The sequence below is a fragment of the Trichoderma atroviride genome, chromosome 4 (genome assembly GCF_020647795.1).
Source record: "Trichoderma atroviride chromosome 4, complete sequence".
NCBI lineage: Eukaryota > Fungi > Ascomycota > Sordariomycetes > Hypocreales > Hypocreaceae > Trichoderma > Trichoderma atroviride.
The window spans coordinates 3,661,026-3,683,387 of NC_089403.1; the positions used below are offsets into that span (position 1 = coordinate 3,661,026).

Here is a 22,362-nt window from a genome sequence, read left to right on the forward strand (position 1 = left end):
ATCTTTTCGTGATTGTGTCTATTGCTTTGCATTAACCGCCCCCCCCCCCCCCCCCCCCCTTTTTCCTTTTGCCTTGTATATATAAAAACCCCCCCTCATCTTCCATTTACACAAAGTTAGTGAAGCTGTCCAGCACAGAAGCCCACATCTCATCGCTAAATAAATTAAGGCCGTCCTCAGTGCCGGTATAAGCCCCAACATACCCCTGCTGCATATATGTCGACCCAGTCCTTTCCGTGCTCTGATCAACCACTGGTGGAATCGAAGCAGCAGCGCTGCTGCCACTATTAGCGGTGTTGGCGGCATTGACACCGTCGACAACAGCGTCGGGATGAGGAGTAATAGACGTCAGCGGATACTTGTCCACCAGATCAACGCCCAGAATAGCCTGCACCCGTGGCGCATACCAGCTCGCCAGCACATTCATATGACAGCACAGCGTCCCAGCCACGTCCAACCCCTTTTCTTGCGGCGTGAGGCCAACAATCAGCACCCGCAGCTTCTCGTACAGCCTCACGACGAGATTGAGGAAATCCGCTTCGTCGACGACAGCCCGTGCCTCGTCCAACGTTTCGCCCCGAACCGGCCAGGTACGAACACTACCCTGCTTGGTGGTGATGAGCTTTAGGAGAAAGGACACGGATCTCGGCAAGATGACGAGAGAGGCGCAGATCTGGGTGAGGGTGAAGACGGTGATTTGGGGCAGTTCGGCATCGGGTATTTCAATGTAGGCCTGGATGAGGGCTTTGCTGTAGCGGACCAGGTGCCAGAGGAGCGATGATCTGTAAGCCGACACCTTGAATGCTTCAAAGGCCGAGGACGGAACGGCAGCGTGGCGGTTCTGGTAGCAGGCATGCTCGTCGCCGAGGGCCATGCTTCGGACAGCGATGTCGATGTAGTGCATGTTGCAAGTGTGTATGCTGGCTGAACCCATCAAGTTAGTTTACATGAGCACTTATAAGTCTTTCCTTGGAAAAAAAAAAAGCAGCATACTGAGTGGGTTTGGACATTTGGCCAAGTCTTCCTCTAGAGTGGCTCTCAGACTCTCGAATTCGCGCAGCTTGGCCCCAATCATGATTCTAACCAGAGACTCTTCATAGGCTGCCTCTCCGAGCTCGCCGTAGTTGACATCGATGGTGTTTATAAAAGACTGCGTCACGATAAATGGCCGGATGTATCTGTCAGAGGGATACTCGGTCGACGCAGCCATGTTGTTGCAGCATTCCTCAATCTTGTTGCTATTCGCCATGCCAGACGGACGATTCATGACCCTCGGCAAGCTACACATGACGGGCACACAATGACTTGTTAGCAACAAAACACCAGCTTTCCTTCATTTCTTCTCACCTTGAACTAACGAGATACGTCCCCAACAGCGCCCTCTGCTGATCCATCGTCAACTCCGCCTTGAGCCGATGCAGCCCCAAGTCATGCACCATGGTCGCGCACATGGTAATCAGCAGCACCAGCTGCACGTTGCCCTTTTGCGCGGGATACCGATACCACGCGCACAGCACCAGCAGCGCCCGCACGAGGCCCAGGTTGCGCTCCGAGCTCGCCACGACGCGCGACGTGACGTGCTGCATGATTTCGTCGGCGAGCAGTTTGCGGATCGGGTGCGCGCTGGCAATGGTGGCCGCGACGACGGCGAGGAAGAGCAGCGGCTCGCCCTTGCGCAGGTCCGCGACGGTCTGGGCGGGATCCAGCACGACAAAGGGGAACGTCCACACGAAGCGGGACTTGAACTGCGAGACGAGATTCTCTGCTTCGGACATGCTGAGAAAGCCGCGGTCGACAATGTCGGGGAGGCCTTCCAGGACGGATGTCGTCGGGGGCTCGCGGCCGTGATAGCCTTCGGAGTCGGGGCCCAGCATTTCCGGATCATCTGGAATCGTCAAGTCGCCCGTGCTTGGCGTCAAGCCATCCGTAGAAGAGGACGTGGGAGCATGTTGAGTGGCGCCGTTTCTCATGGCCTCGAGTTGTGCCACGAGCTCTTCAACTCGATTCTCCAGCGCAACAACTCGACCATTACTACCACTATAAAACGGACAAAAAAGGGCACAAGAAAATTAGCTAATCTAGTTTCTCACGTTTTCTATCAAGTAGTTTAAAGAGCAAGGAGACTCTCTCACCCATCTTCATCGCTTCTGCGCTTCCTCTTCCTCTCCGGCAGATCTAGATACACGCACTGCTTCCCCAGCCGGGCGCATCGCTGGCACAAGTTGTCCGACTGCGGCGAGCACTTGCATTTTGCATTCGTGCACGTGACGCAGGCTCTCCTCTTGACAACTGGCATTCCCGCTTTCTCAATTCAATCAACGTAGAAGAAAAGAAAAAAAAAGAATAGGGGAGTTGATTCCGTTCAGAGTTGCGGCCGTGTAAGTCGAAACGGCCGGTCTGAGACCCGTCGGCCGTTTGGAGTTTTGGGATACCCGTTTCCGGTGCTGACAAAGACTGCTCTTGATTGGCTACATTGTGGTGGATATGTCGTTTATAACTGGGACCGGGTGTTAGATTCCGGATCGGCCTTTCCTCTTACAATGGGGTTCAACATCTCGAGATCCACCAGATGATTTATCATGGAATATACTTGATGTTCCCTGTATATTATGACTCAAGTCCAAGTCTCACTGAAAGACTACAGCAGCTTGTAAATGGCACCATGGCTTAAACTGGGGACCGGCTGCTGAGACTTCAGATCGGCCGTTCCTCCTCGTGGGTATTCAGCTCTGCCCTCCAACTACATAATATGCTCGACGCTTTGGTAAACCAGGTTGGTAATCGCCAATGATCTGATATCCACACAAAAATGCATTATGCCATTGCATCTTTTGTCATCATGGACCCCTTAGTCGTGAGCCTGAAGCAAAAAAGTGGCCCCTCCAAGGAACTCACTTACACGCACATATATATAAGAGTAAAACACCTTGATCAAAATGAACCCTTCCAAACTATACACACAATCAACTCCTTAATCAACCTCACAAGACATCCCCAATCTCCAAACAACTTATCAAGTAAAAACTCACATCCCCCAAAACATCCCTACAATGCCCTCCTACGCCGTCACCGGCGCCTCCAAAGGCCTCGGCCGCGAACTCGTCCGCCAACTCGCCGCCCAATCCCCCTCCAACACCGTCCTCGCCATCGTCCGCTCAAACGACGCCTCCTCCCCGCTCTCCGCCCTCGCCAAAGCCCACCCCAACATCCACATCATCACCGGCAACGTCACCGATCCGCAGTCCATCCTCGCCGCCGCGCAGGAGGCCAGCGACATCCTCGGCGGCAAGCTCGACGTCTTCATCCACAACTCAAACTCGGTCGACATGGCCACTTTCAGCCACTCGCCCACGCAGGTGCCCTTTGATCTCGAGGCCACCAAGCAGTTCTACGAAGAGCCCGTCCGCACGGCTGTCTGGGGCGCGGCCTGGGCGACGAATGCCTTCTTGCCGCTGATTGAAAAGGGCGACGTCAAGAAGATTGCCCACATCACGAGCAGCATGGCCAACAACGACGTCATCCTCGGCACGGGCATTGACTACGGCTTGGCTTATTCCATTGCAAAGGCGGGCATGAATGTCCAGATTGCAAAGTACGCCGTGGAACTTGCTCCCAAGGGCATCAAGACTGTGGCCATCTGCCCCGGCTGGGTGGATACCTGGGAGGGTAAGGGCCCTCTTCTCATTCCTCGCTTTGTGATTCCCAAAACTTGTCTTTGCTAATTCCATGGTTATAAAGAAGGTCCCAAGCCACCCCAAGTCGTCGAGGCGCTCAATGTCATGTTGACCCAATTCCAAAAGATGGAGCCCGAGCTCAAGGGGCAAATTCCGGTAGAGCAAAGTGTTGCAGAGCAGCTCAGAGTCATTGAGGCCCTCGACGCTGCTAAAAGCGGCAGTGTAATCAAGTCCAAAGAATACAAGGTTTGAGCAAGCGTGTTATAGAGAATGGCCATTCATAGACTGTAGGCAGAAACCTGAATATTTACTCGGCATCTATAGACAAGCAATCCTAGTCAAGACATCTCAGACATGTATCATATCGTATGCCCAGCGTAAAATTTTTTCCAACAGTAATGTTACTTGATCCCCGTTTATATGCCATAATTAAATAAAGTTAAAAGATTTGATGCAAATGAAAAAGAAGAATCTCGCTGGCGTATTAATAAGAAATCATACCGTTGCGCAGAGGGTTTAATACGAGTATCGGAACATCTTGTTCTCCTTATCTGTCATGGTGGCCCAGACCTCAGGAGACATGAAGCGTTCCTCGTTGTCCTTGCTGCTATCACCGCGTTTCTTATTGGACCATACATAGTACAGGAAGAGGACAAAGGTAGTCGCAGCACATCCAGCCTGCGTGCCCATGACTGCCAGCTTGGCAGGTCGGAAATCGGGCGCATCGCGAGCCTGGAAGGTCTGGGGTCCAATGATATTGCCCAGAGAGAATGAGCCGCTGACAATGGCGGCGGCAAAGGCACGCTTGGTAGCACCGCTGACGTTGGCAACAGTCCACTATATCCGTCTTGTTAATCACCGCTGTGCAGACTGGGTGCTGGTTGGAGTTACTCACGGCATAGAAGAGGGTCAAGGGAGCGACAACTGCGTTGACCAGGTAGATACCTGCCAAAACGCCGGCATGGTGAGTTTTCGTGTCGAGGAAAGACATCAATGCGCCTCCAATAATACTACCAAGAGTTAGTAATCACAGTCGGATTTTCTAGCCAAGAACCAGCCAGATACATACGCAGGAATGATGCAGGCAATGATCCATGCCCATCGGTGAGACTGCTTTCGAACACCGAAGCCAACTAGCAATGTAAAGAAGATGCTGACGACACCCGAGGGCATGTTCATCAAGGCAGCCTTTTTAGGAGTATAACCCAGGTTCCTGATGAGGGTAGCGGAGTAAGTGGTAACAACACCGCTGGAAACAGAGAGCTGCAGAAAATTAAATGTTAATAAAGGGAGCCAAAGAACCAGAGTTTACACTATAAGACAGCTTACCAAGACAACAGACAGGAGCAAGAGGTAGATTTGAGGATCAAGAAGCGCCTCCACAATTTCCTTGGGGCGGAATTTGCGGCTTTGGATGCCGGTTTGGTTGACGCTGACGTGCTTCAGCAGAGCAACCTTCTCGTTGCTCGACAGCCAAGAAGCCTTCATGGGAGTATCGGGCAAGAAGAAAAAGGTTGACAGTCCGATGACAACAGTGACGCATCCCAAGACAACAAACATGATGCGCCAGCCAGCCAAAGATGCACCAATGGAGACATTTTGGAAGCCATATGAGATGGCGCCACCAAGAATCTGTCCCAGGCCCAGGCCGAGATACCAGAAAGAGAAGCGAGGAGCCTGTTCAGACTTTGTATACCACTGGCTGCTGATGAGCATCAGAGATGGTCCAATGGTGGCTTCGAAGATGCCTAGGAAGACACGAGACACGAGTAGCGTTTGGTAGTTGTGAGCAGCCGCACCGCAGGCGGTAGCAATGCCCCAGAGTGTGACATTGAGTCCGAGCCACTTGGCAGCCGGGACAGTCTGAAGGAAATATACTGTTGAAATATTCAGTCAGTATGTCTAATTCTCAAAGGAGGAGAGAGGGGGAAAGAAATGACAAGTTGTTTCGTGCTTGGACGAGGCTCAACTTACTATTGGGAATTTCAAAGCAGAGTAAACCGACGAAGCAGAACGTGGCCACGTTGGAAAAGTCATTGCCCTTGAGACCCAGATCTGTATTCAGTCCCATCACAGCGGCATACTAGCCAGTGTCAGCATGTCGTGTCACAGCGTGGTATAACTGTATAAGGCGGCCAGTCAAAGCACAAGCCATCGATCTGGGTGGGGGTCCTATGCAGGTACGAAACTTACATTCAAGATGACCTTGTCAAGAAACTGCATGGTGTAACATAGAAACATCAGAGGGACAATGTGGAAATCGATCTTGCGGCGAAGAGAATCGATGTTGATAGCGGCAACGCCATCAGCATCGCGATGCTCATTGAGAAACTTCCAGGCGTCGTCAATGCCGGCCTCGGGGACATCAACATCGCTGTGAGAGGGAGTGTTACCGCGAACGTCGATATCAGCCCCCTTCTCACTGTCGTTATGAGAAGACATGTTTGCTTTAGCCCTCAACACTCACGACTGGCGACTCTGGGGAAGGAAAGCGAAATCTATGTCCGCGAATTCGGATCCGTGTAGGCCCCGTGGAAAATAGAATCGCGGGGATAGAGACTGGGGGAAGTGACGTGATGGGTAAACCTCAATGTCTTACTGCCAGTCCAGGGAGTGAGAGTGAAGAGGAAGGATGCAGGGCGTGTGAGATGGACTTGAAGAGAAAATCTCTCCCAGAAAAAGTGAGCGATCGGCGTTGGTTGCAAAAGACCAGCACCTTGGGCCAGGAAAGGTAGGTCGAATACGACGTGGGAAGGGGAGAGGATACCGTACGTAGTAATAAGAAGATTGATGGAACCCCAAAGAGGACGAGCGATGAAAGGATTTGACAAGACAGCAGCCAGGATCCGTGGCCGTGGCCGTGGTCAAGGGAAGGGGGGAGAGGGGCCCTCGTCTCTCGTCGTTAGTTCCTCTCGTAGTTGCAGCACAAGTCTGGTCAGACGTCGATATTGTACCTGAGCAAAAAGAGAACTGAAGGATCGGGTGGATAGCACAGGTACAGCGGTGCCACGAGGAGCCACCGCGTCGACAAGTGCATGGTTTAGATGCACGACCAGGGATATCTAGACCGGTGGACCCGTAAACGAAGCGACCTAGCACCGCTCACAATGCCTGGACTGCAGCAGTTGACTCGTTAGTAAACAAAGAAAGTGAGGCTTGGAAATAGTGGTGCTAGCGAGAAAAAGGAAGAATGGCCTACTCGCCGCATGCAGCTGCAAAGGGAGGATGCAAGGTAAATGGGCTCTAGTGACGGTGGATGTGACACCCGTGCAGCCACAATGGGTGGGCTGCTGTCACGGCGGTGCCAAGAGCAGCAGGCAGTCCAGAAGGGTCGCCGCGGCAGTCGTCGTGCAATGTCCCATCTTTTGCTGGCAGATCAAATCTCCGGAGCCTCTCAATGCCGCGATGCTGTTGGACGAGCACAAGATACGCGGCGGCAGGGTCAGCTCCCCAGAACCAGCTCCCCAGGGCCAACTCCCCCCGCTACAGTACATCCATCGCATAGCCACCAGTTCGCCAGCTCAAGGGCCAAAGGGCCAGGGCTCGCTCCCCGAGTGGCCAAGACGTAATATTGCAGGGTCTGGCGAGAACAGGCAGGTCGTCCTGTGCTGTACTGTAGTAGGCGAGTCTGCGCCAGCGGAAGAGGTGCCGCGCTCTGGTGGTGTGCTGAATGCAGCCAAGCTGACCCAAGATTGGCCAAGGGGCAAGGCGTTTCCGACGGGTTGGCAGGGCCAGGCGTGTAGCGGTGCCTTTAACGCAGAGTTTATCCTCATCTCGTGCAAGTGTCTGTTGTAGGTGCTCTACTGTGCAGTAAGTGGCCTCGTACGAGCAGCGTTGGCCCAGCATCTCTAGCTCGTTTGGCCGAGTTTCTTTTCGTAGACGGCGGCGTTGTTGCAAACTGCCATTGACCTTGAACCAACGGGGATCCTCGGCGCCCAGGGGAAACTCGCCCAGGTAACGTTGATTGATCGACTGTGACAACGGCCAGACAAAGGCAAAGCAAAAAGGTCCCCGTCCCGAAGCATTGATCGCTCCATAATTCGTGGCCAGAGGACGCTGGAGCCGGGGCCCGGCAGTTCGACCGCAGCTCGGTCCCAGCTCGAGTGCTCCATACTGCAAGACGTCAAGGTACCAGCAGCTCGTACAGTACTGCTATGCGCCCCTCTATTGGCACTGTCAGGGCCTGCTAATTGCCCTCTAGCGGGTTGCTCATGCTCCCTGGAGCTCAGCACTAGTCCCCCACCACCGCTTCGACCCGCTTTGCGGCTGGAGAGGGTCCCCAATCGGCTGCGACTATCACGAGCCAGATGCTGCAGCCGTTGATGTCTGGTTTCTTTTCTTTTTCTGCAGGCTCTGTGTCTGTAACAGCACTACTCCGTAAAATCATACGACTGTTCCCGGCTAGTTTCTGCAAGGAGAACCCCTTACAAATCTCGAGAGAATACCACAGAGTAGTGCCACCAAGTCCGACAAGTACTCTTCCTTGAATCTTCTACTTGTATGCACTCCATTCTCATGGGTATGTATGTAACTCCACCTCGCGTGGTTTGGCCTGCAGACGCACCTGATACTTCGTTTACGCAGGTACTGCGTCGCGCATTGCATGTATCATGTATGTCACCCAGCCAGCTGCGTTCTCTTTGCAGTACCTACTGGTTGTTCGCCTGGAGATGCTCGGTTACAAACCCTAGGGCAGAAAGTAGTTGTGCCCGAGTACACCGAATCACCAGTGATGTACTCCGTATCTATCCGGAGAACTGAGGTCATTGCCTCAGAGGTTGTATGGAGTAAATCTTGTTGAGTGCCTCGGATGTGCTCCGTGCCTCTGATTAACGAGGTGTTGAGTCCTGTCGTCGGGGCATTGCTACCGATTCGTTTAGATCGCCCACAACTTGAGGACCGTTGCTCATACTGTACTTATTTGTTCAATTCTTTGCTGCTCTCTTCTTTGCTTTTGGTATCATGGCGGATTGGATTGCCTGTATCTCGTAGAATTACAACTGCTGGCAATTGGCCAAGCTGCTGTTCCTTTTCATTTAGAAGAAACCACTAATGTACCTGCCTCATGCTCTGCCTATGGCATTGGCACTGGCAAGAGCAATGAGACGCTCCTGCGCTATTATTGTGTACAGACGACACTTTGCTCCAGCTGGCCTCTTCACAGCACATTGAGTCTTTTCTTTTTCCACTCCCCCCATCCTCTTACAGCTGGTTCGAGCTTGGACCTCAACCTGCGCCCAGCCACCTGTACAGCTGCGGCAGCGCCAATGTGCTGACGATTTGTCTTTCCGCTTTCTCTGCCCCCAACGGGTCCCTGCGTCGATGGCTAATGACCATGGCGGAGATGATTCTGCGAGCCACATGTTCCATCTGCTTCTCTGTTGCTGTTACCACTTGGAGGCTCACGGCGATTAGGGCCTCCAAGCTGTCAAATTGTGCGGCCGTCTCTGGGCCCGCCAAATCGCCCCAGTGATCTGCCTGGCTAGCGAAAAGATGTGCTCAACCAGACCTAGCGGATCTCTTAGCGGCGCACTTTGAGCCAAATATGGCGTGCCAGCAGAGCTACCATGAGGAAAATCTCTTCATCTTCTTCCCGACTTGATCAGCAGAGCACGAAATGACTTGCAATGGTACCATTCCTTGACAGCTACAGCAGAACTTGGCACACAATGTCTCGGACTGCATTGAGCCCTCCCCCATTAATAGCCTGTCTCAAACGTAGAGCAAACATCAACCGGCGCTACTGCATCGAAGCAGCTGCTTGGAGGTGCTACAGTACAGTACTGCCACGATTGCTTCGCCGAGACACGCACAGTCCACCGTCCGGACAGGCTGCTCAAAGCCCGTTCCCCGGCGGCTGATAGACCGATGGTTGAGCGGGAGCCTACTGCTGTTAGTGGCCGCCAGATCCAATCTGCAGAGCGCCAGCGTCAGAACGTCTTCTTACTGGCGAGGATCGCTCCGCCAACCGCACGCCGGTCCAAGCCACGGCCTCACAGTGCCACAGTGCCGGCGACTGCCTTGACAGGTACACGACCCAGGCCGGCTGGGTACAGTCCGGTGGCAGGGGTGGTAGTGCTACCGCGCATCCGCTCCCTTGCTCGCCATGAGGTCAAGGATGGCATGTCCATACCTGCGCTTGAGAGTAATACTGTACGGGTATTGCTACGGGTGCTGCCCTTGTGCCACGGGTACAGACAGCGTGGACTAACTACAAGCATGCGAAGCGATGGATAGTATCCAGGTCGCACGAGCCCTTTTACGGCCTATTACGCTATTACGGGGAAGATACGGAGTACGGAGGGACTTCGAGCCAATGCCAGGGAGACAACAGGACCAAGCTGCTGCTAATTTCATGTGCAGACGGTGTCGTAGCATTGCCCCCAAGGCACGGATCCCCCAAAGGCAAAACAGGCCAAATACGTAGCATCGTTGCAGGGGATGCAGGGCAAATTTTCGGCACGATTGGTTCCAATACCCATCGCGCCTCGCTCCCTTTTGGACAGGCCCCAGCTGTACTCGGTCGAATGTGTCGAGTCCCTGCGCTCTCGAGGTCGTCATACTGCCCGGGATCGACTAGCATCTTATGCAAGAGGCAACACGGAGCACCTGCAACCGTTAATGCCACGCCTGGCCACCGGAGACGAGTATCTTGGGGTTAGAGATGCGGATAAATACACGGAAGCACGGTATTCGTCCGACAAGGTCGCATTGAGGCGGAAGATTTGGCAAGACGAGCAATCCCGAAGGGGTTCAGGGTGCAGTCTGTGTCTGACCTTAATGCTGACCGAAAGAAGAAGAAACCCTATCCAAGACATGCCTCGCGTCTACTAGGCCTGGATCCATCTACCTATATCGTCCGACACCTTTCTCGGCCTTGGTCTTGGATACGTTCATTTCCATCTCTTATAATTCCTTTGGGGGCCGCTTCTGCCTTTGGTCCCGCTTGTACTGGTCCTCTTTTCTCTTCTCTTCTTGATCGTGGAGTTGCAGTCTACAATTGATTGTAGCGTTTATCCAGTTTATACACATTGTTGGCGGTACACACGTTCTGCCTTTTTTCTCCCTCACTCCGTCGCCGCGCTTCTTCTGCCACCGGGAGGCGCCTTGTGACCAACACCAACAACGAACAGCATCTTCTACCCGGCCCAACCCGCCAACAGATAAGACAAATACCATTTCTTCACCATGGGTTGGGTATTGCACGCCTCCGAGGCGGTAAACGACGAGTCCCAGTATCCGACAATCATCATCATTTGCGTCGTCCTTTCGGTTCTTTCCATGTTGACAGTCGGCGCCCGTCTTTATATTCGCTTCGCCGCGCGTGGCCTTGCCAGTGATGATTGGATGTCCGCCTTATCCGTCGTGTTTGCTCTCATGTACTCCATCCTCTGCATTGTTCGTACGTCAATCCCCCTCCGTGCTGGCGGTCGATTTCAAGGCCTAGACAAATATTAACGCGTCGCACAGAAACAAGATACGGCCTGGGACTACCCATTGCAGATAGACCCCCCGCCAGTCTCGACGCTTACACCAAGGTCAACTTTGCGGGACGTCCCATTTATCAAATTGGAATCAGCTTTTTCAAGATTGCACTTCTCATCAGTTATCTGCGACTCCTCAAGGGAACGGACCAAAGGACCTATCGCTATGTTGTCTTTGCCACCATTGCACTGGTCTTCTTGGGTCACTTGGGCTGCGCCCTCTCCCTCGTGTTTGCCTGTAATCCGGTTCAAAGGTCATGGAACCCCCATATAAATGGAACCTGCTTGGCGCCTGGACCTTCTTTTACAGCTTATGCTGTCGTCACTATTGTTTCCGACATCATCGTTGCCATTCTTCCCTTGCCAGTCTTGTTTAGGCTCAATATTCGACTGGCCAAGAAGCTTGGTCTTATCGGCATTTTTTTGCTTGGCCTGTTCACGACAATCTGCTCCATCTTGAGATATACCCAGATCAACCGAATCTCAACTGGTGACGGCAATTCCACAATGCTGATTCTATGGGGTACCATTGAATTCAACGTCGGCGTAAGTAACTTGTCTTGCAATGATGCCAAGTGTACGAAACTAACACATCTCTCTAGAACATGGTTTCATCCCTGCCATTCTTGGCTCCGGTCTTCATGAGAAAAGCCAAGGAGTACCGAACGAAGAATTCATACAATAACGGATCATCTCATCAGAACAGTCGAGGTGCAAAGGGCGAGCATTTCAAACTCAGCGACGTGAGTCACAGCCGTGAAGACCACCATGACAAGAGCGCCTTGACCGCAGTCAAGTCTTCGAGCGAAGAGAATATACTTCAAGGAGCTGGCATCATGAAGTCAATCACATACAGCGTACAAGTCGACGAGGAGCGCGGCCAACCCAGGCGGCGAAACGACAGCTTTGAAGATAGCGTGTAAAATAGGATATTGAATTATAGTTTGTTTGTTGTATCTTGTTTGTTTTCTTTTTCTTGTTCGGTCTGCTAAAGATATACCTTGTTTTGTATTCTTGTCGATATTGCTTTACTTCTTGCTTCTACATTATGGAACGTTTGATGCTTTGGATGTGTTTTGGATGATTTTGGACTTCTCTCATATCATTTTCGCGTGGAGTTGAGTAGGGGCCAGAGGTGCGCCGCCCAAAAAAAAGACTATTATGGAGCTATGGGTTTAGAATAGCCACAAGGCAACGAAGTTTACTGTTTTGAAGTTTACTGTTTTTTTAAGCGAACTACTGGGCTTCTGGAGCGCTCGAAAAATGAATGATTTGGCACTGTAGTCTATCAGAGTTATTACTTCTCTTTTTCGATTCAGTTTTTTAATTAAAACAAAGCACCTATGACTTGCCCATTTCTGTACGGAAACACCATAAATACATAAACGCCAGCAGTATTTGGAAACCTTTGCGGCTTCAAACCTCAAAAAAAAAAAAAAAAAAAAAAAAAAAAAAAAGGAAAGAAACCGGACGGACGACTTTACTACAACAAGGCAAGGGAGCGAAAGAAGCGACGGCATACTTCGCTTAACACCAGCATACACACTACAAGGGAGACAACAAAAGGGAAAAGTCCAATAATCGAAGCGGAAAGCAGAGCCAATGGGAAACCCATTTACCTGGTTACCTTCACTCATATGAAAAGTAATTTTTTTTTCTTCTTTTTCCTTGCAAAGTAGGGGGGTACATCCCTCGTTTCGGATCATTGTGCCGGAGGAGGCTTTCTTGCATAGGGGGGATCTAGACTTTGGTGCTCCGCGCCTGTCCAGCTTAGCGAAGTGGATACATTATTTGCTTTTTTTTCTCGCTCTCGCCCTTTTCCCGAGGTGATGTAAGATCCTGGTCCGTATTATTTTTCTGACAAAGACCTTGTTGCTGCGGCTGTGCCCGGACTGATTAATTAATCTATGTGTGATCGGTTGTTTGTTGTCTGGATGGTACGACAAGCGAGTGGGGTTTTTAATATATGGCTACCTTCTCCGAGACTAGTTCGTGCAGTGTATATACTTGGATCAAGGCCCGGGAACGAGACCCATTGGCCTTTGACCGGGCCAGCTGAGCGTTCCTTGTTTGGGGGCCAAGGTCAATGCAAGTACGCATGTTACGGGTACTTCGTAGCACGATTCGATGGTAAACAGCTCACTTGTGGCTCTCTGTGCTAATTTAGACGTTGCGATTAGAACCGTGACTAGCGGGCGGGGTGATTGGCTGTACCGTATTTTCCAATGATGAACTTTGTACTACTATACGAATCGTGCTCCATTAACCAGGGGAACCTGAGGATTTGTAGTCCACGTATTGCCTACTGGCCCATCAGCTCCATTGACTCATCGTCGAATTGGAGCGCCATCTCGCGCTTGCTCAGCAGTGGGCTGATGCCGCCAGCCGCAGCTCCCTCTCCAAACAGCCTAGAATAAGCGTGCGCGTCTAAACACGCCCTGCGCGAGGCCAGAACCCCTGGCCGCGAACGGGAGACGACGGCGTCTTCATAGCGATCTAGCGCCTGGCGCAGAGCCTGCGCAGGATCTTGGGCCTGTGCTGCGCCCTGATGGGCGTGTTGTAGCGAGCAGGGCGCCAGCATTGGAACGACGTGTGTCGCAAAGTCAAGGACGTCGACAATGGCGTGATTTGCGCCCTCACCGCGGTCTAGAATAAAGTAACAATGAGTGAGCAAGCGAAAACTTGTATCATAAGTGTAGAGCAAAGCGGCTGCACTGCGCAATGAGAAAGGGAAGAGGTTGGATCTGAGCCAAAAAGAGAAAAGCAAAAACATAGAAAATCTCCAATGGCGCGAATAAGAGGAGCACTTACACATGGACATGAGATGAAATGCATCGCCCATCAGCACTGCCTGGCCCTTTGAGCGCAGTCCAATGGGCGGCGCCCAATCCAGCACATCCAGCCGCTTAATGGGAGTTTCTGGATGTACGTTGTTGAGGGCGAAAGAGCGGAAAGGCTCGGCCCAAGTCTTTGCGAAGGAGACCACCAGCTCGTACCGCTCTTCGTTGGTCGCCGGCACATCGATCAGGGCTCCACAGCTCGGGTGGTACGGCCACGACAGATGCATTTGGCAGAGGAAGACATCCGGGTTGCTGTCGATCTGGTTTCCGGGACTATCAAGGACTGCAATGCGTCAGTACGAACGGTAGAAGAGCAGTTGACGTGCGGGTTTTGGCAGTGATTGGATGCGATTCTTTGGGCTCGCTGTCTTGTCACTTCTCATCAAAATGCCTTTTTAGAATCTTACAGTGCCGCTGCGGGAGGCGATGCGATCGCCGGATCCGCGACGGCGGGCGCCGCTCCCGAGGCTTATTCCACTGCTTGTTGTACCTCGCGATGGATAGTACTTGGCTTGGGAGCTCCACACAGAGCAAAGAAGACTCAGGCGGGTCGGAGCCCTAAAAAAGGCACCAAGAAAAAATGATCGACAAGAACCAGCGCCCGCAGATGTCAGAACCAAGACGATGGGCAATGCAAGCAATTGACAGTGCAGTAGTAGGTAAAAAAAGCATATAAAAAAGGGAAAGAAAAAAAAAATGGACAAGGGGAGGGGATGGGTATTTTTTTCTACGCCACGCACCGCTGATGTACATGAACGAATTGTTCTGAGGTGATCCGCCCTGGAGGAAGAAGAGATCCAGTTTGCGGATTGGCTCGATCTGCTCCGCCGTTAATGAGATCTTAACGCCCATCGTCCGCACAGGCAGCTGCATCGTGAGCTCGGACTCGTCCGGGAACAAGACGCGGCGTACACGGGACTGGCCCCCATCGCACGCCACCAACAGCGTGCCGGTGCATGATGCGCCGTCGTCGAAGATGGCGTTGACGGTGCCGTTGTTGTTGGTTGTGAATTCGTGGAGAGATTTCCCCCACTTGTAGAAATGAGTGTGTTAGCGGGAGGTCTCATAAGAGAATGAGATGGTGGCTCAGAAAGGGGGAATAAGACGAAAAAAGATAGAAAGAGAGAAACATCAATAAAAAGAGCTTGGGTAAACAAAGCTATCTTTTTGTGGAAAGTAGAGGGTATGATGGGTGTGATAGCCCTTTGCGCAGCTCAACGTAACAAAGGAAAGAGCCAGCCTCACCTCGATATCAATCCCCTCCGCCAATAGCCTCCTCAGCCTCTCTCGTGTGACTCTCACGCGCGCACTCTTCACCGCTCCCGGCGTCTGCGCCTTCAGCTCTCCACTCTCCAGATTGAAAAAGGGAAATCTCGACAGCTCGCCTCGCCGATCCGCCCAGCGGTCGACGCTGGACTCGTCGCAGATGCGCTCAGCCAGGGCTGCCGGCAACAGGCTCTGCAGCGCCGTCAGCGACCAGTGCAACGTCAGACCCCAGCCGGCGCCGCGGGTCGCCAGATCGCCATCGCGCTCGAAGACGCGGAAGGGCACGCCTTCACGTTTGAGATGCTGGGCGAGCAGCAGGCCGCTGACGCCTGCGCCGATGATGAGGACTGGTGGCTTGCCAGCGCTGCTGCTGGCGGCCGGAGGGGGGTTGGGGCTGTCGGCGCTGATGGCCATTGTTTGTGAGTATGCAGTAGCCTCTCTATCTCTGTTCCCTCTCTATACTTGGGGGCTTCTTTTTGCTTTCCTTTTGTTTCGCTCTGCTCGCTCCTCTTGCTTAAAACCTCCGTGATGTAACGGTAAGAAACGTCTTGAAGCTTGGAGAATCCCTGCAGGTCGAAAAAACCGGCAATCTGATACGTTAGCTTTTCGCTCCAGACGGTGGTTTCGGCCGCTGTTTTGTTTCTTCTCGGCCGCAAAAGGGATCTTAAAAAAGAAAGAGAAAAGAGAAACATAAAACACTAGTGGGGGCGGGCCTGGTAGGTATGTCTTGGATTGCGTTGCATACTTGTACCAGGTTGGTGTTGTTGCATCGACTCTGAACTGCTTCTGGTTCTGCTCTGGTCTCCACAAAGTTGTTGGTGTTGACCTGTATTACCTCATCCGGAAATTGGCAGACCTGACGGTCGGGATTCAAACAGAGCACTAACAAGTTGGGCAGACAAGGAGAATGCGTTGTTAAGGCGATAGCAGAGAAGATCCGAGAAAAAAAGGGAACTACACTAATATGCCAATCCAACACTAGGTACTAGTTACTCCGCGGTCTTGCGATTCTTCCATCATACGGTTTTGTCCGAGACATTCTCCCACTTTTTCTTTCCTTTTGGCTCTCGGCCGCGTTAGAAAGCCGATGCAGCTCTTCTTGCTAGACACCTAGTGCAGTAACGTGTATCCATATCCGGACTTTCAAAACTCCTCTTGTGGTAGCATCGGTGCTCCGGTGGTCAGCACTTTATGGATCCTACAGGCTTGCTCCGAGTCAAAGAGAGACTGCACTGCACCTCTCCTTCGGGTAAGGATCCGTGCAGCTCTTCTTGTGCCAATGACTGAAAGAGTAAGTGGTACTGCACTACCCAGTCAACATGTTAGTATACGCATTGCAAAAGGGCTAGCACCGGAAATTGGGTTTGCGTCTTTGTTTTTCCTCTTTGTTTTTCTGATTCGTCTTGCATTGAATTGCTTAAATTGCCAGAACCAATAGTTCTTTGATTTTCCTACTGATATCAGACCTGTCAGTTTGATAAAGTCCAGATGCCGGCTCCCTGCTCGTTTCCCTGCATGGATCGTTCGATGTCAGTCAATGCGCAACAGGCAATGATTGCCAGCCGATTCTCTAATAAATGCGAGCCCATGGACCAAAAATCCTACAGCCGCGCCGGCTACCGAGCACTCGGTCACGCTCCTAGCTGTGCCCTTTGGTCTCTCCCTCGCCCTCTCTCCCTCTTATCCCCGGAAAAGCTGCGCCTTCAAGGGGGACATGTGGCCGAAGGGCGAGGACGTGCGTTTGGGAATCGCCCAATTCAGAGCCCTGCTGCTACGTCCACCAGCCAGGTACTACAATGCTGGCCGATATGTCTAAAAACGAGCCTATTCCCCATCGCCCCAAGTGGGACGGCGCGGCTAGGTAGCTGCTGGATCCATCTCGCGGCATTTTGGGACCCATTTTGAAGTCCTCGTCCATGGAAATGGAGCTGGTACTTGCTTGGGGCCTGTCAGGTACTTGTACAGTATTAAAAACACTGTCATCGATATGTGGGACTGCCGCTAGGTATCTTAGTTTGCTGCGAGAAGCAAACCTCGACAGATCCCCTTGTCAACTCATCTTTGGCACCTCCCAAGTGCTAAATCTTGGCCCCCCAAAGCATCGTTCGACGTTCTCCAGCCAGTTGCTCTCTATGTACATACAAGCCACTGTCATCGGGGACTTCATCAGATTGCGTTAGCCTGTGGCTTGACTTCGTATACTCGTGGATGTTCATCTTCCAAGAGTCCACTTCCTCTTTCTCCCACCTCTCATGGCTGACTTGGCTTTTCAGGTCCGGATAGCCCTCCCCGGTGCGTGTGGCTATGAGTAGCCCTGCAGAAATTACGAGCGCTAGCCTCGCATTGTCTTTTCTTTTTTTTCTGATCCTTCGCTTTCCAAATCAGGTCGTCAATGGTTGTACTCTCTATTGTTGCCCTTTTCGTGAGGCCTTCTAACCGCCATGGCGTTTCTCTTGCCAGGATGGGTAATTCGAGCGCTCTCCATGCTCAGATTGGGTCAGAACCACACCGTCGGTTAAGAGATGATAGCCGAACTGCTGGACGAACGGAGCACGCGAGACTGCCATTTTAGCTGATAGTGGTTGCGGACCGACCTGAACTCGTCACATTGCCGAGCTCTATGGGCATGGATTACTGAAATGCTTACCAAGACCGTCGTTGATTCTTCACTTATGGTCATGCAGGCAGGCAGCCATTCAGGGTCTTGGCTCAATGGTTTCTATTGAATTCAGTAGTCAAACATTACTATTAATCTTACCCAAGCAGGGAGCTTGTGTCGATGCCATGTAGACCAATATTGCCTATCCGACGGCAGTCATTGAATGCTGCTGAGAACGCCCCTATCTTAGATGGAACTCTGCAACCCATAACTTGCATTGCCCCTTTTTCACGCTCGTCAGACATGTCTAGATGCGGAACCATGGCCTACAGGTATTACTTTGTGTTCCGAAAAAAAAAAAAGACTCAATGGCAGCTGGAGCTGACTCAGCCAACAATTGTTACTCAGGCTTACACCAATTCCAACGTAATCACTTTATAGCGAATTCACTCGTATCACTTCACACATGTGTGTAGAACGGTCATATTTGGGATACACAACTGTGCTGGAAATTCATTGATTTTTTTGCCATGCCCTGAATCCTTAAACACCGATGATAATCCCTTAAATCCCAAATGCAACCCGGGTATTAGAAGAAAGCTTAAATCTTGGTAGCAGCCTCAATAGCCTTCTGCTTCTTGATGATGCGCATCTGAGCCTTGGCACCCATGATGCCACCGCCCCACTGTCGGCGGGACTGCTCGTGCTTCTCCATGTAGCCATCCTTGACGGCAGAGACGAGCTTGGAGAGCTCGTTCTTGTCCTCGGAGCGGACCTCGGTGAGGGCCAGGACAGCGGCGGTCTATCAGTTCGATTAGTACACAATCTCTCAATTGCTTACATGGCATTCAACAGTTCAAAACTAACCTTCTTGTGGACGACAGTTCCGAGACGGGCCTTGCCCTTGATGATGGCGTAGGGGATACCCATCTTCTTGCAGAGAGAAGGAAGGAAGACAACCAACTCAATGGGGTCAACATCGTTGGGGATGAGGACCAGGGAAGCCTTCTTGTTCTCAATCAGGCCAACGACGTGGTTGAGACCGTACTTGACGGTGTAGGGCTTCTTGGAGACATCCTCCTTCTTCTTGCCCTCCTTGACGGCGGTGGCCTCCTTCAGGAGACGCTCCTTCTTCTCGACCTTGGTCTCAGGGCGGTACTTGTTGAGGAGCTTGAAAGCCTGGGCGGCGGTGTTGCGGTCAAGGACGTGCTGGAACTGGGCCAGAGAGGGGGGGACCTTGAGACGCAGGCGGAGGATCTTGCGCTGGCGCTGGAGGCGGACATATTCGGGCCACTTTACCATGCGAGAAAGGTTTCGCTTGGGCTGGATGTCCTGGCCGATGCCATAGTTGCGGGGGCGCTTCTCGATAAGAGGGTTCTGCAGCACCTTGTTAGATATCTCGACAAAGTTTTCACTGGTTGGGAGAAATCTATGATTATTTTTTTACTAACCTTGGGTCCCTTCTTACCAGCCTTGCTCTGAGGGAAAGGAGCAGGGGCGACCTTCTTGCCAGATTTGGGAGGCTGTCATTGAGAAAAGAAGACATCAGCGAGGGGCTCAAGCCAAAAAGTCTTCTCTGAACTCTAACGAGAACGCATTGTGGCATATTTCAGCGCACTGCTGCGTCTCCAGCCAAGTCTTCACCCCTTCAGTATCACAATGAAGTGAACATTCGGGGTGGAAATGTTTCAACAGGTTGGTTGCAATTTTTCAGAAGAAAAAGAAGCAAAAAACGCCGTTGTATCAATTGCGCTCTCGCGCATTTGACTCACACATAAACTGTGGCCATTAGAGTCTCTTATGAGACTGTGATCAACTTACCATCTTGATTATCGGGCGATGGGCGAATGTTCGATGTTGAACAAAATTTCGATGCCGGAGCGGGATGGGTTGCAAAGAAAAGTCGAGAGAAAAGTTGGACCATGTGGTGGGCGGAAAATTAGGGCTTCAGCATCCGGCCAATTGTGGGGTCTTCTAGCTCTTGTGCATTTAGCGGCGTGGAGGCACGTGACCTTATCGATTGCCAAAAAAGTTTCAATGGAGGTACCCAAGTACCCCAGAATTACAGGCGCTATGATGATTCATCAGAGGTAAATTTGTTGGCGACTCAATGAAGTACGATGAATGAATGATATTGCTTAACCTTGCTTTTCCATCATAGATATATTCTTTCCAAGACCATTTCCTTGAACCTTTCGAGCTGAGATATCCTCTAATACCCGGACTTTTGCTCTCGTTTGAAGAGCAAACAGAAATCGGCTACCTTACCAGGCCCTGGCCCAGACTCGGGCTCACACTCGGACTCACGCTACATTCAAACTCATTCCATCTTAGATACCTCGAGATGCCGCCTATCACATGTGTTCGCTGCCAGGCGAACAAGGCAGTAGTCAAGAGGCCCAAAAACCACCACAAATTATGCCGCGACTGCTTCATAGCCGTCTTTGAGGATGAAGTCCACCACACCATCGTCTCATCCAAGCTGTTCTACCCCGGAGAAAAAGTCGCCATCGGAGCATCAGGAGGCAAGGACTCAACAGTACTAGCATCCGTACTAAAGACTCTCAACGAGCGCCACAACTATAAACTGGATCTCGTGCTTCTCAGTATAGACGAAGGAATCAAAGGCTACAGAGACGACTCCCTGGAAACGGTGAAGCGAAACGCACTTCAGTACGATATGCCCTTGAAGATTGTGGGATACGATGAGCTATATGGCTGGACCATGGACCAAGTCGTAGAGACTATAGGGAAAAAGGGCAACTGCACGTACTGCGGCGTGTTTCGTCGGCAGGCGCTGGACAGGGGTGCAAAGACCCTGGAAATTAAGCATGTTGTCACTGGTCACAATGCGGATGATGTCGCGGAGACAGTCCTCATGAATCTCCTTCGAGGAGATTTACCACGATTGTCTCGCAGCACCAGTATAGTCACCGGTGGCTCATTGAACGACGTGAAGCGAAGTAAGCCTCTAAAGTATGCCTACGAAAAGGAGATTGTGCTTTATGCACATCACAAGAAGCTGGATTATTTCAGTACGGAGTGCATTTACAGTCCCGAGGCATTCCGTGGAACTGCACGAAGCCTCATCAAAAACTTGGAAAAGGTCCGGCCAAGCGCTATATTGGACATTGTTCGGAGCGGCGAAGACATGGCCCGGCTCACGCCAGATAAAGGACAAGGGGCTTGCGCTTGCGACGAAGGCGAGGGCATGGGTGGTTGTGGATCTGCCGATGCAAAGTCATCAGGGAACGACCTGGCGCAAATGGAAGCAAGTCTGAAGAAGCAGCCCGCAGTCAACGGGCTTGAGACCGAGATCACATCGAACGGCGCGCCAGAGGTCATTGATAGTGACGATGTGGTGAAGCTTCCTGTTCGGCAGCGTCGGACAAAGGAGTCTGGCCCTGTTCAGCTGCAAACACTTGGAAAGTGCGTCAAATGTGGCTACATGTCCAGCCAAGCAATGTGCCAGGCTTGTACTTTGCTGGAAGGTCTCAATAAGAATAGACCAGAGATCTCAATAGAGGGGTAGCTTTTGTTAATAGTAATAGATTTTTAACCAACATCTACTAGCAGAGCCATGTAAATAATGCTAGCTAGGTAGCGAGGCCGAGTTTCTGCCTGGTATATATACACTCTGTTTCATTTGGATTTCGAGGTCGAGGTCCCCTCGTCTAATAATTCCGATTGTACACCGTAGTCCTCTTAAGTAAATCGCTTCTCCAGCTGCATACTGTATCAGCACTTGTCCGTATAAGAAGGCGTCATATATAGGCAATGATATTACCTTCCATCCGTTGGTGAATTCAAACCCGAAAGGTGCTTGCGGGTTGTCTGACTGTCCTCTCAATGTTCCTGTAAGTCGGCGGTCTCGGTCCATCACTTTGCATGCCAGTTAGCGTCTAAATCGATCGGAAGTTGTGCGAAGGATTTCGTTTGTCGAAAAAGGCCTCTTACTTTGCTATAGATAATGGTTAGTTACTGGATGTAAATGGCCGCATTCTCTGCTCAGAAGTTGACTAACTCTATCCCACTGATCCAATGAATAGCGCGGTCGCTTGCCCTCGTTCTGCCATGTCTTGAAGGCAGCCAGTCCGGTACCTGTAGCGCCAAACATCTAGTAACAAACTGTGAGCTACCTCGGATTCCCATGTGGTGAAGTCTCGTTCGGTATAGCACATACGACAATTATGATGCCGTATGGCAGCAGGGTTTCGAAAGGAACAGGCATGATTGTGTTTCGCCGCCGGGACGGTCTTCCGCTTGGCTGTCGACTGAGTAAAGAACCGAAAAATTAACTGGGCAGTCAGCAATTGAAAGAGCCCTGCTCAAGTTCGTCGCAATATCTCGAGTCTGCCGAGCGTCGTTCTTGATACTGAGCCTGCACGTCAGTGGGCAAAGCTCCAATTGGAGCCGTCGAGAATTTGATGCCTGAGGCTCCAGCTAGGTCGCATCCCTGCACCAACGCATAGTTAGCGCAACATTGTCTCACACTGTTG

The 22,362-nt window shown here is 51.6% G+C and overlaps 9 protein-coding genes across 9 annotated transcripts; 4 read left to right on the forward strand and 5 right to left on the reverse strand.

Annotated features, from left to right (window-relative positions):
• Window positions 1–65: 65 nt before the first annotated feature.
• On the reverse strand, window positions 66–2,371 carry TrAtP1_008565 (uncharacterized protein). The gene is made up of 4 exons (XM_066113949.1): window positions 2,133–2,371; window positions 1,348–2,037; window positions 994–1,280; window positions 66–924 (listed from the first exon to the last, which is right to left on the reverse strand). Exons 1-4 carry the CDS (start codon window positions 2,294–2,296, stop codon window positions 107–109), a joined length of 1,959 nt encoding a protein of 652 aa, XP_065970039.1. The 5' UTR covers window positions 2,297–2,371; the 3' UTR covers window positions 66–106.
• A 679-nt stretch (window positions 2,372–3,050) lies between these two features.
• TrAtP1_008566 (uncharacterized protein) lies at window positions 3,051–3,926 on the forward strand (the record flags this gene model as incomplete). The annotated part of the gene is made up of 2 exons (XM_066113950.1): window positions 3,051–3,666; window positions 3,739–3,926. 2 exons carry the CDS (start codon window positions 3,051–3,053, stop codon window positions 3,924–3,926), a joined length of 804 nt encoding a protein of 267 aa, XP_065970040.1.
• A 264-nt stretch (window positions 3,927–4,190) lies between these two features.
• Window positions 4,191–6,116, reverse strand: TrAtP1_008567 (uncharacterized protein; the record flags this gene model as incomplete). Its single annotated transcript, XM_014086852.2, has 6 exons — window positions 4,191–4,511; window positions 4,570–4,684; window positions 4,744–4,937; window positions 5,004–5,551; window positions 5,649–5,757; window positions 5,868–6,116. The coding sequence occupies 6 exons, from the start codon at window positions 6,114–6,116 to the stop codon at window positions 4,191–4,193; spliced, it is 1,536 nt and encodes a 511-aa protein (XP_013942327.2).
• A 783-nt stretch (window positions 6,117–6,899) lies between these two features.
• Window positions 6,900–7,469, forward strand: TrAtP1_008568 (uncharacterized protein; the record flags this gene model as incomplete). Its single annotated transcript, XM_066113951.1, has 1 exon — window positions 6,900–7,469. One exon carries the CDS (start codon window positions 6,900–6,902, stop codon window positions 7,467–7,469), a length of 570 nt encoding a protein of 189 aa, XP_065970041.1.
• A 3,393-nt stretch (window positions 7,470–10,862) lies between these two features.
• TrAtP1_008569 (uncharacterized protein) lies at window positions 10,863–12,081 on the forward strand (the record flags this gene model as incomplete). Its single annotated transcript, XM_014086853.2, has 3 exons — window positions 10,863–11,076; window positions 11,145–11,704; window positions 11,761–12,081. The coding sequence occupies 3 exons, from the start codon at window positions 10,863–10,865 to the stop codon at window positions 12,079–12,081; spliced, it is 1,095 nt and encodes a 364-aa protein (XP_013942328.1).
• A 413-nt stretch (window positions 12,082–12,494) lies between these two features.
• On the reverse strand, window positions 12,495–15,854 carry TrAtP1_008570 (uncharacterized protein). The gene is made up of 5 exons (XM_066113952.1): window positions 15,244–15,854; window positions 14,739–15,030; window positions 13,970–14,281; window positions 13,373–13,804; window positions 12,495–13,311 (listed from the first exon to the last, which is right to left on the reverse strand). Exons 1-4 carry the CDS (start codon window positions 15,676–15,678, stop codon window positions 13,461–13,463), a joined length of 1,383 nt encoding a protein of 460 aa, XP_065970042.1. The 5' UTR covers window positions 15,679–15,854; the 3' UTR covers window positions 12,495–13,311; window positions 13,373–13,460.
• Window positions 15,855–18,333: 2,479 nt separating this feature from the next.
• Window positions 18,334–19,833, reverse strand: TrAtP1_008571 (60S ribosomal protein eL8). Its single transcript, XM_014086857.2, has 4 exons — window positions 19,685–19,833; window positions 19,315–19,386; window positions 18,731–19,240; window positions 18,334–18,665 (listed from the first exon to the last, which is right to left on the reverse strand). Exons 1-4 carry the CDS (start codon window positions 19,685–19,687, stop codon window positions 18,465–18,467), a joined length of 786 nt encoding a protein of 261 aa, XP_013942332.1. The 5' UTR covers window positions 19,688–19,833; the 3' UTR covers window positions 18,334–18,464.
• Window positions 19,834–19,948: 115 nt separating this feature from the next.
• On the forward strand, window positions 19,949–21,431 carry TrAtP1_008572 (uncharacterized protein). The gene has a single exon (XM_014086858.2). The coding sequence runs from the start codon at window positions 20,208–20,210 to the stop codon at window positions 21,393–21,395; it is 1,188 nt and encodes a 395-aa protein (XP_013942333.1). The 5' UTR covers window positions 19,949–20,207; the 3' UTR covers window positions 21,396–21,431.
• On the reverse strand, window positions 21,432–22,226 carry TrAtP1_008573 (uncharacterized protein). The gene is made up of 4 exons (XM_066113953.1): window positions 22,047–22,226; window positions 21,821–21,980; window positions 21,651–21,745; window positions 21,432–21,589 (listed from the first exon to the last, which is right to left on the reverse strand). Exons 1-2 carry the CDS (start codon window positions 22,092–22,094, stop codon window positions 21,825–21,827), a joined length of 204 nt encoding a protein of 67 aa, XP_065970043.1. The 5' UTR covers window positions 22,095–22,226; the 3' UTR covers window positions 21,432–21,589; window positions 21,651–21,745; window positions 21,821–21,824.
• Between the last annotated feature and the right edge of the window lie 136 nt (window positions 22,227–22,362).

Bases quoted from the DNA above. Each gene is read 5' to 3' on its own strand.
- TrAtP1_008565 (XM_066113949.1), bottom strand. From the start codon at position 2,296: ATGCCAGTTGTCAAGAGGAGAGCCTGCGTCACGTGCACGAATGCAAAA. The intron at 2,038-2,132 runs GTGAGAGAGTCT...TCCGTTTTATAG, and splicing joins CGCAGAAGCGATGAAGATGG to TGGTAGTAATGGTCGAGTTG. The intron at 1,281-1,347 runs GTGAGAAGAAAT...CGTCATGTGTAG, and splicing joins ACGTATCTCGTTAGTTCAAG to CTTGCCGAGGGTCATGAATC.
- TrAtP1_008570 (XM_066113952.1), bottom strand. From the start codon at position 15,678: ATGGCCATCAGCGCCGACAGCCCCAACCCCCCTCCGGCCGCCAGCAGC. The intron at 15,031-15,243 runs GTGAGGCTGGCT...CATTTCTACAAG, and splicing joins CGGAGGGGATTGATATCGAG to TGGGGGAAATCTCTCCACGA. The intron at 14,282-14,738 runs GTGCGTGGCGTA...GACGCATTGCAG, and splicing joins TTCGTTCATGTACATCAGCG to TCCTTGATAGTCCCGGAAAC.
- TrAtP1_008571 (XM_014086857.2), bottom strand. The intron at 19,241-19,314 runs GTTAGTAAAAAA...AAGGTGCTGCAG, and splicing joins CTGGTAAGAAGGGACCCAAG to AACCCTCTTATCGAGAAGCG. The intron at 18,666-18,730 runs GTTAGTTTTGAA...TCGAACTGATAG, and splicing joins GAACTGTCGTCCACAAGAAG to ACCGCCGCTGTCCTGGCCCT.
- TrAtP1_008572 (XM_014086858.2), top strand. From the start codon at position 20,208: ATGCCGCCTATCACATGTGTTCGCTGCCAGGCGAACAAGGCAGTAGTC.
- TrAtP1_008573 (XM_066113953.1), bottom strand. From the start codon at position 22,094: ATGCCTGTTCCTTTCGAAACCCTGCTGCCATACGGCATCATAATTGTC. The intron at 21,981-22,046 runs GTATGTGCTATA...GTTTGTTACTAG, and splicing joins CATACGGCATCATAATTGTC to ATGTTTGGCGCTACAGGTAC.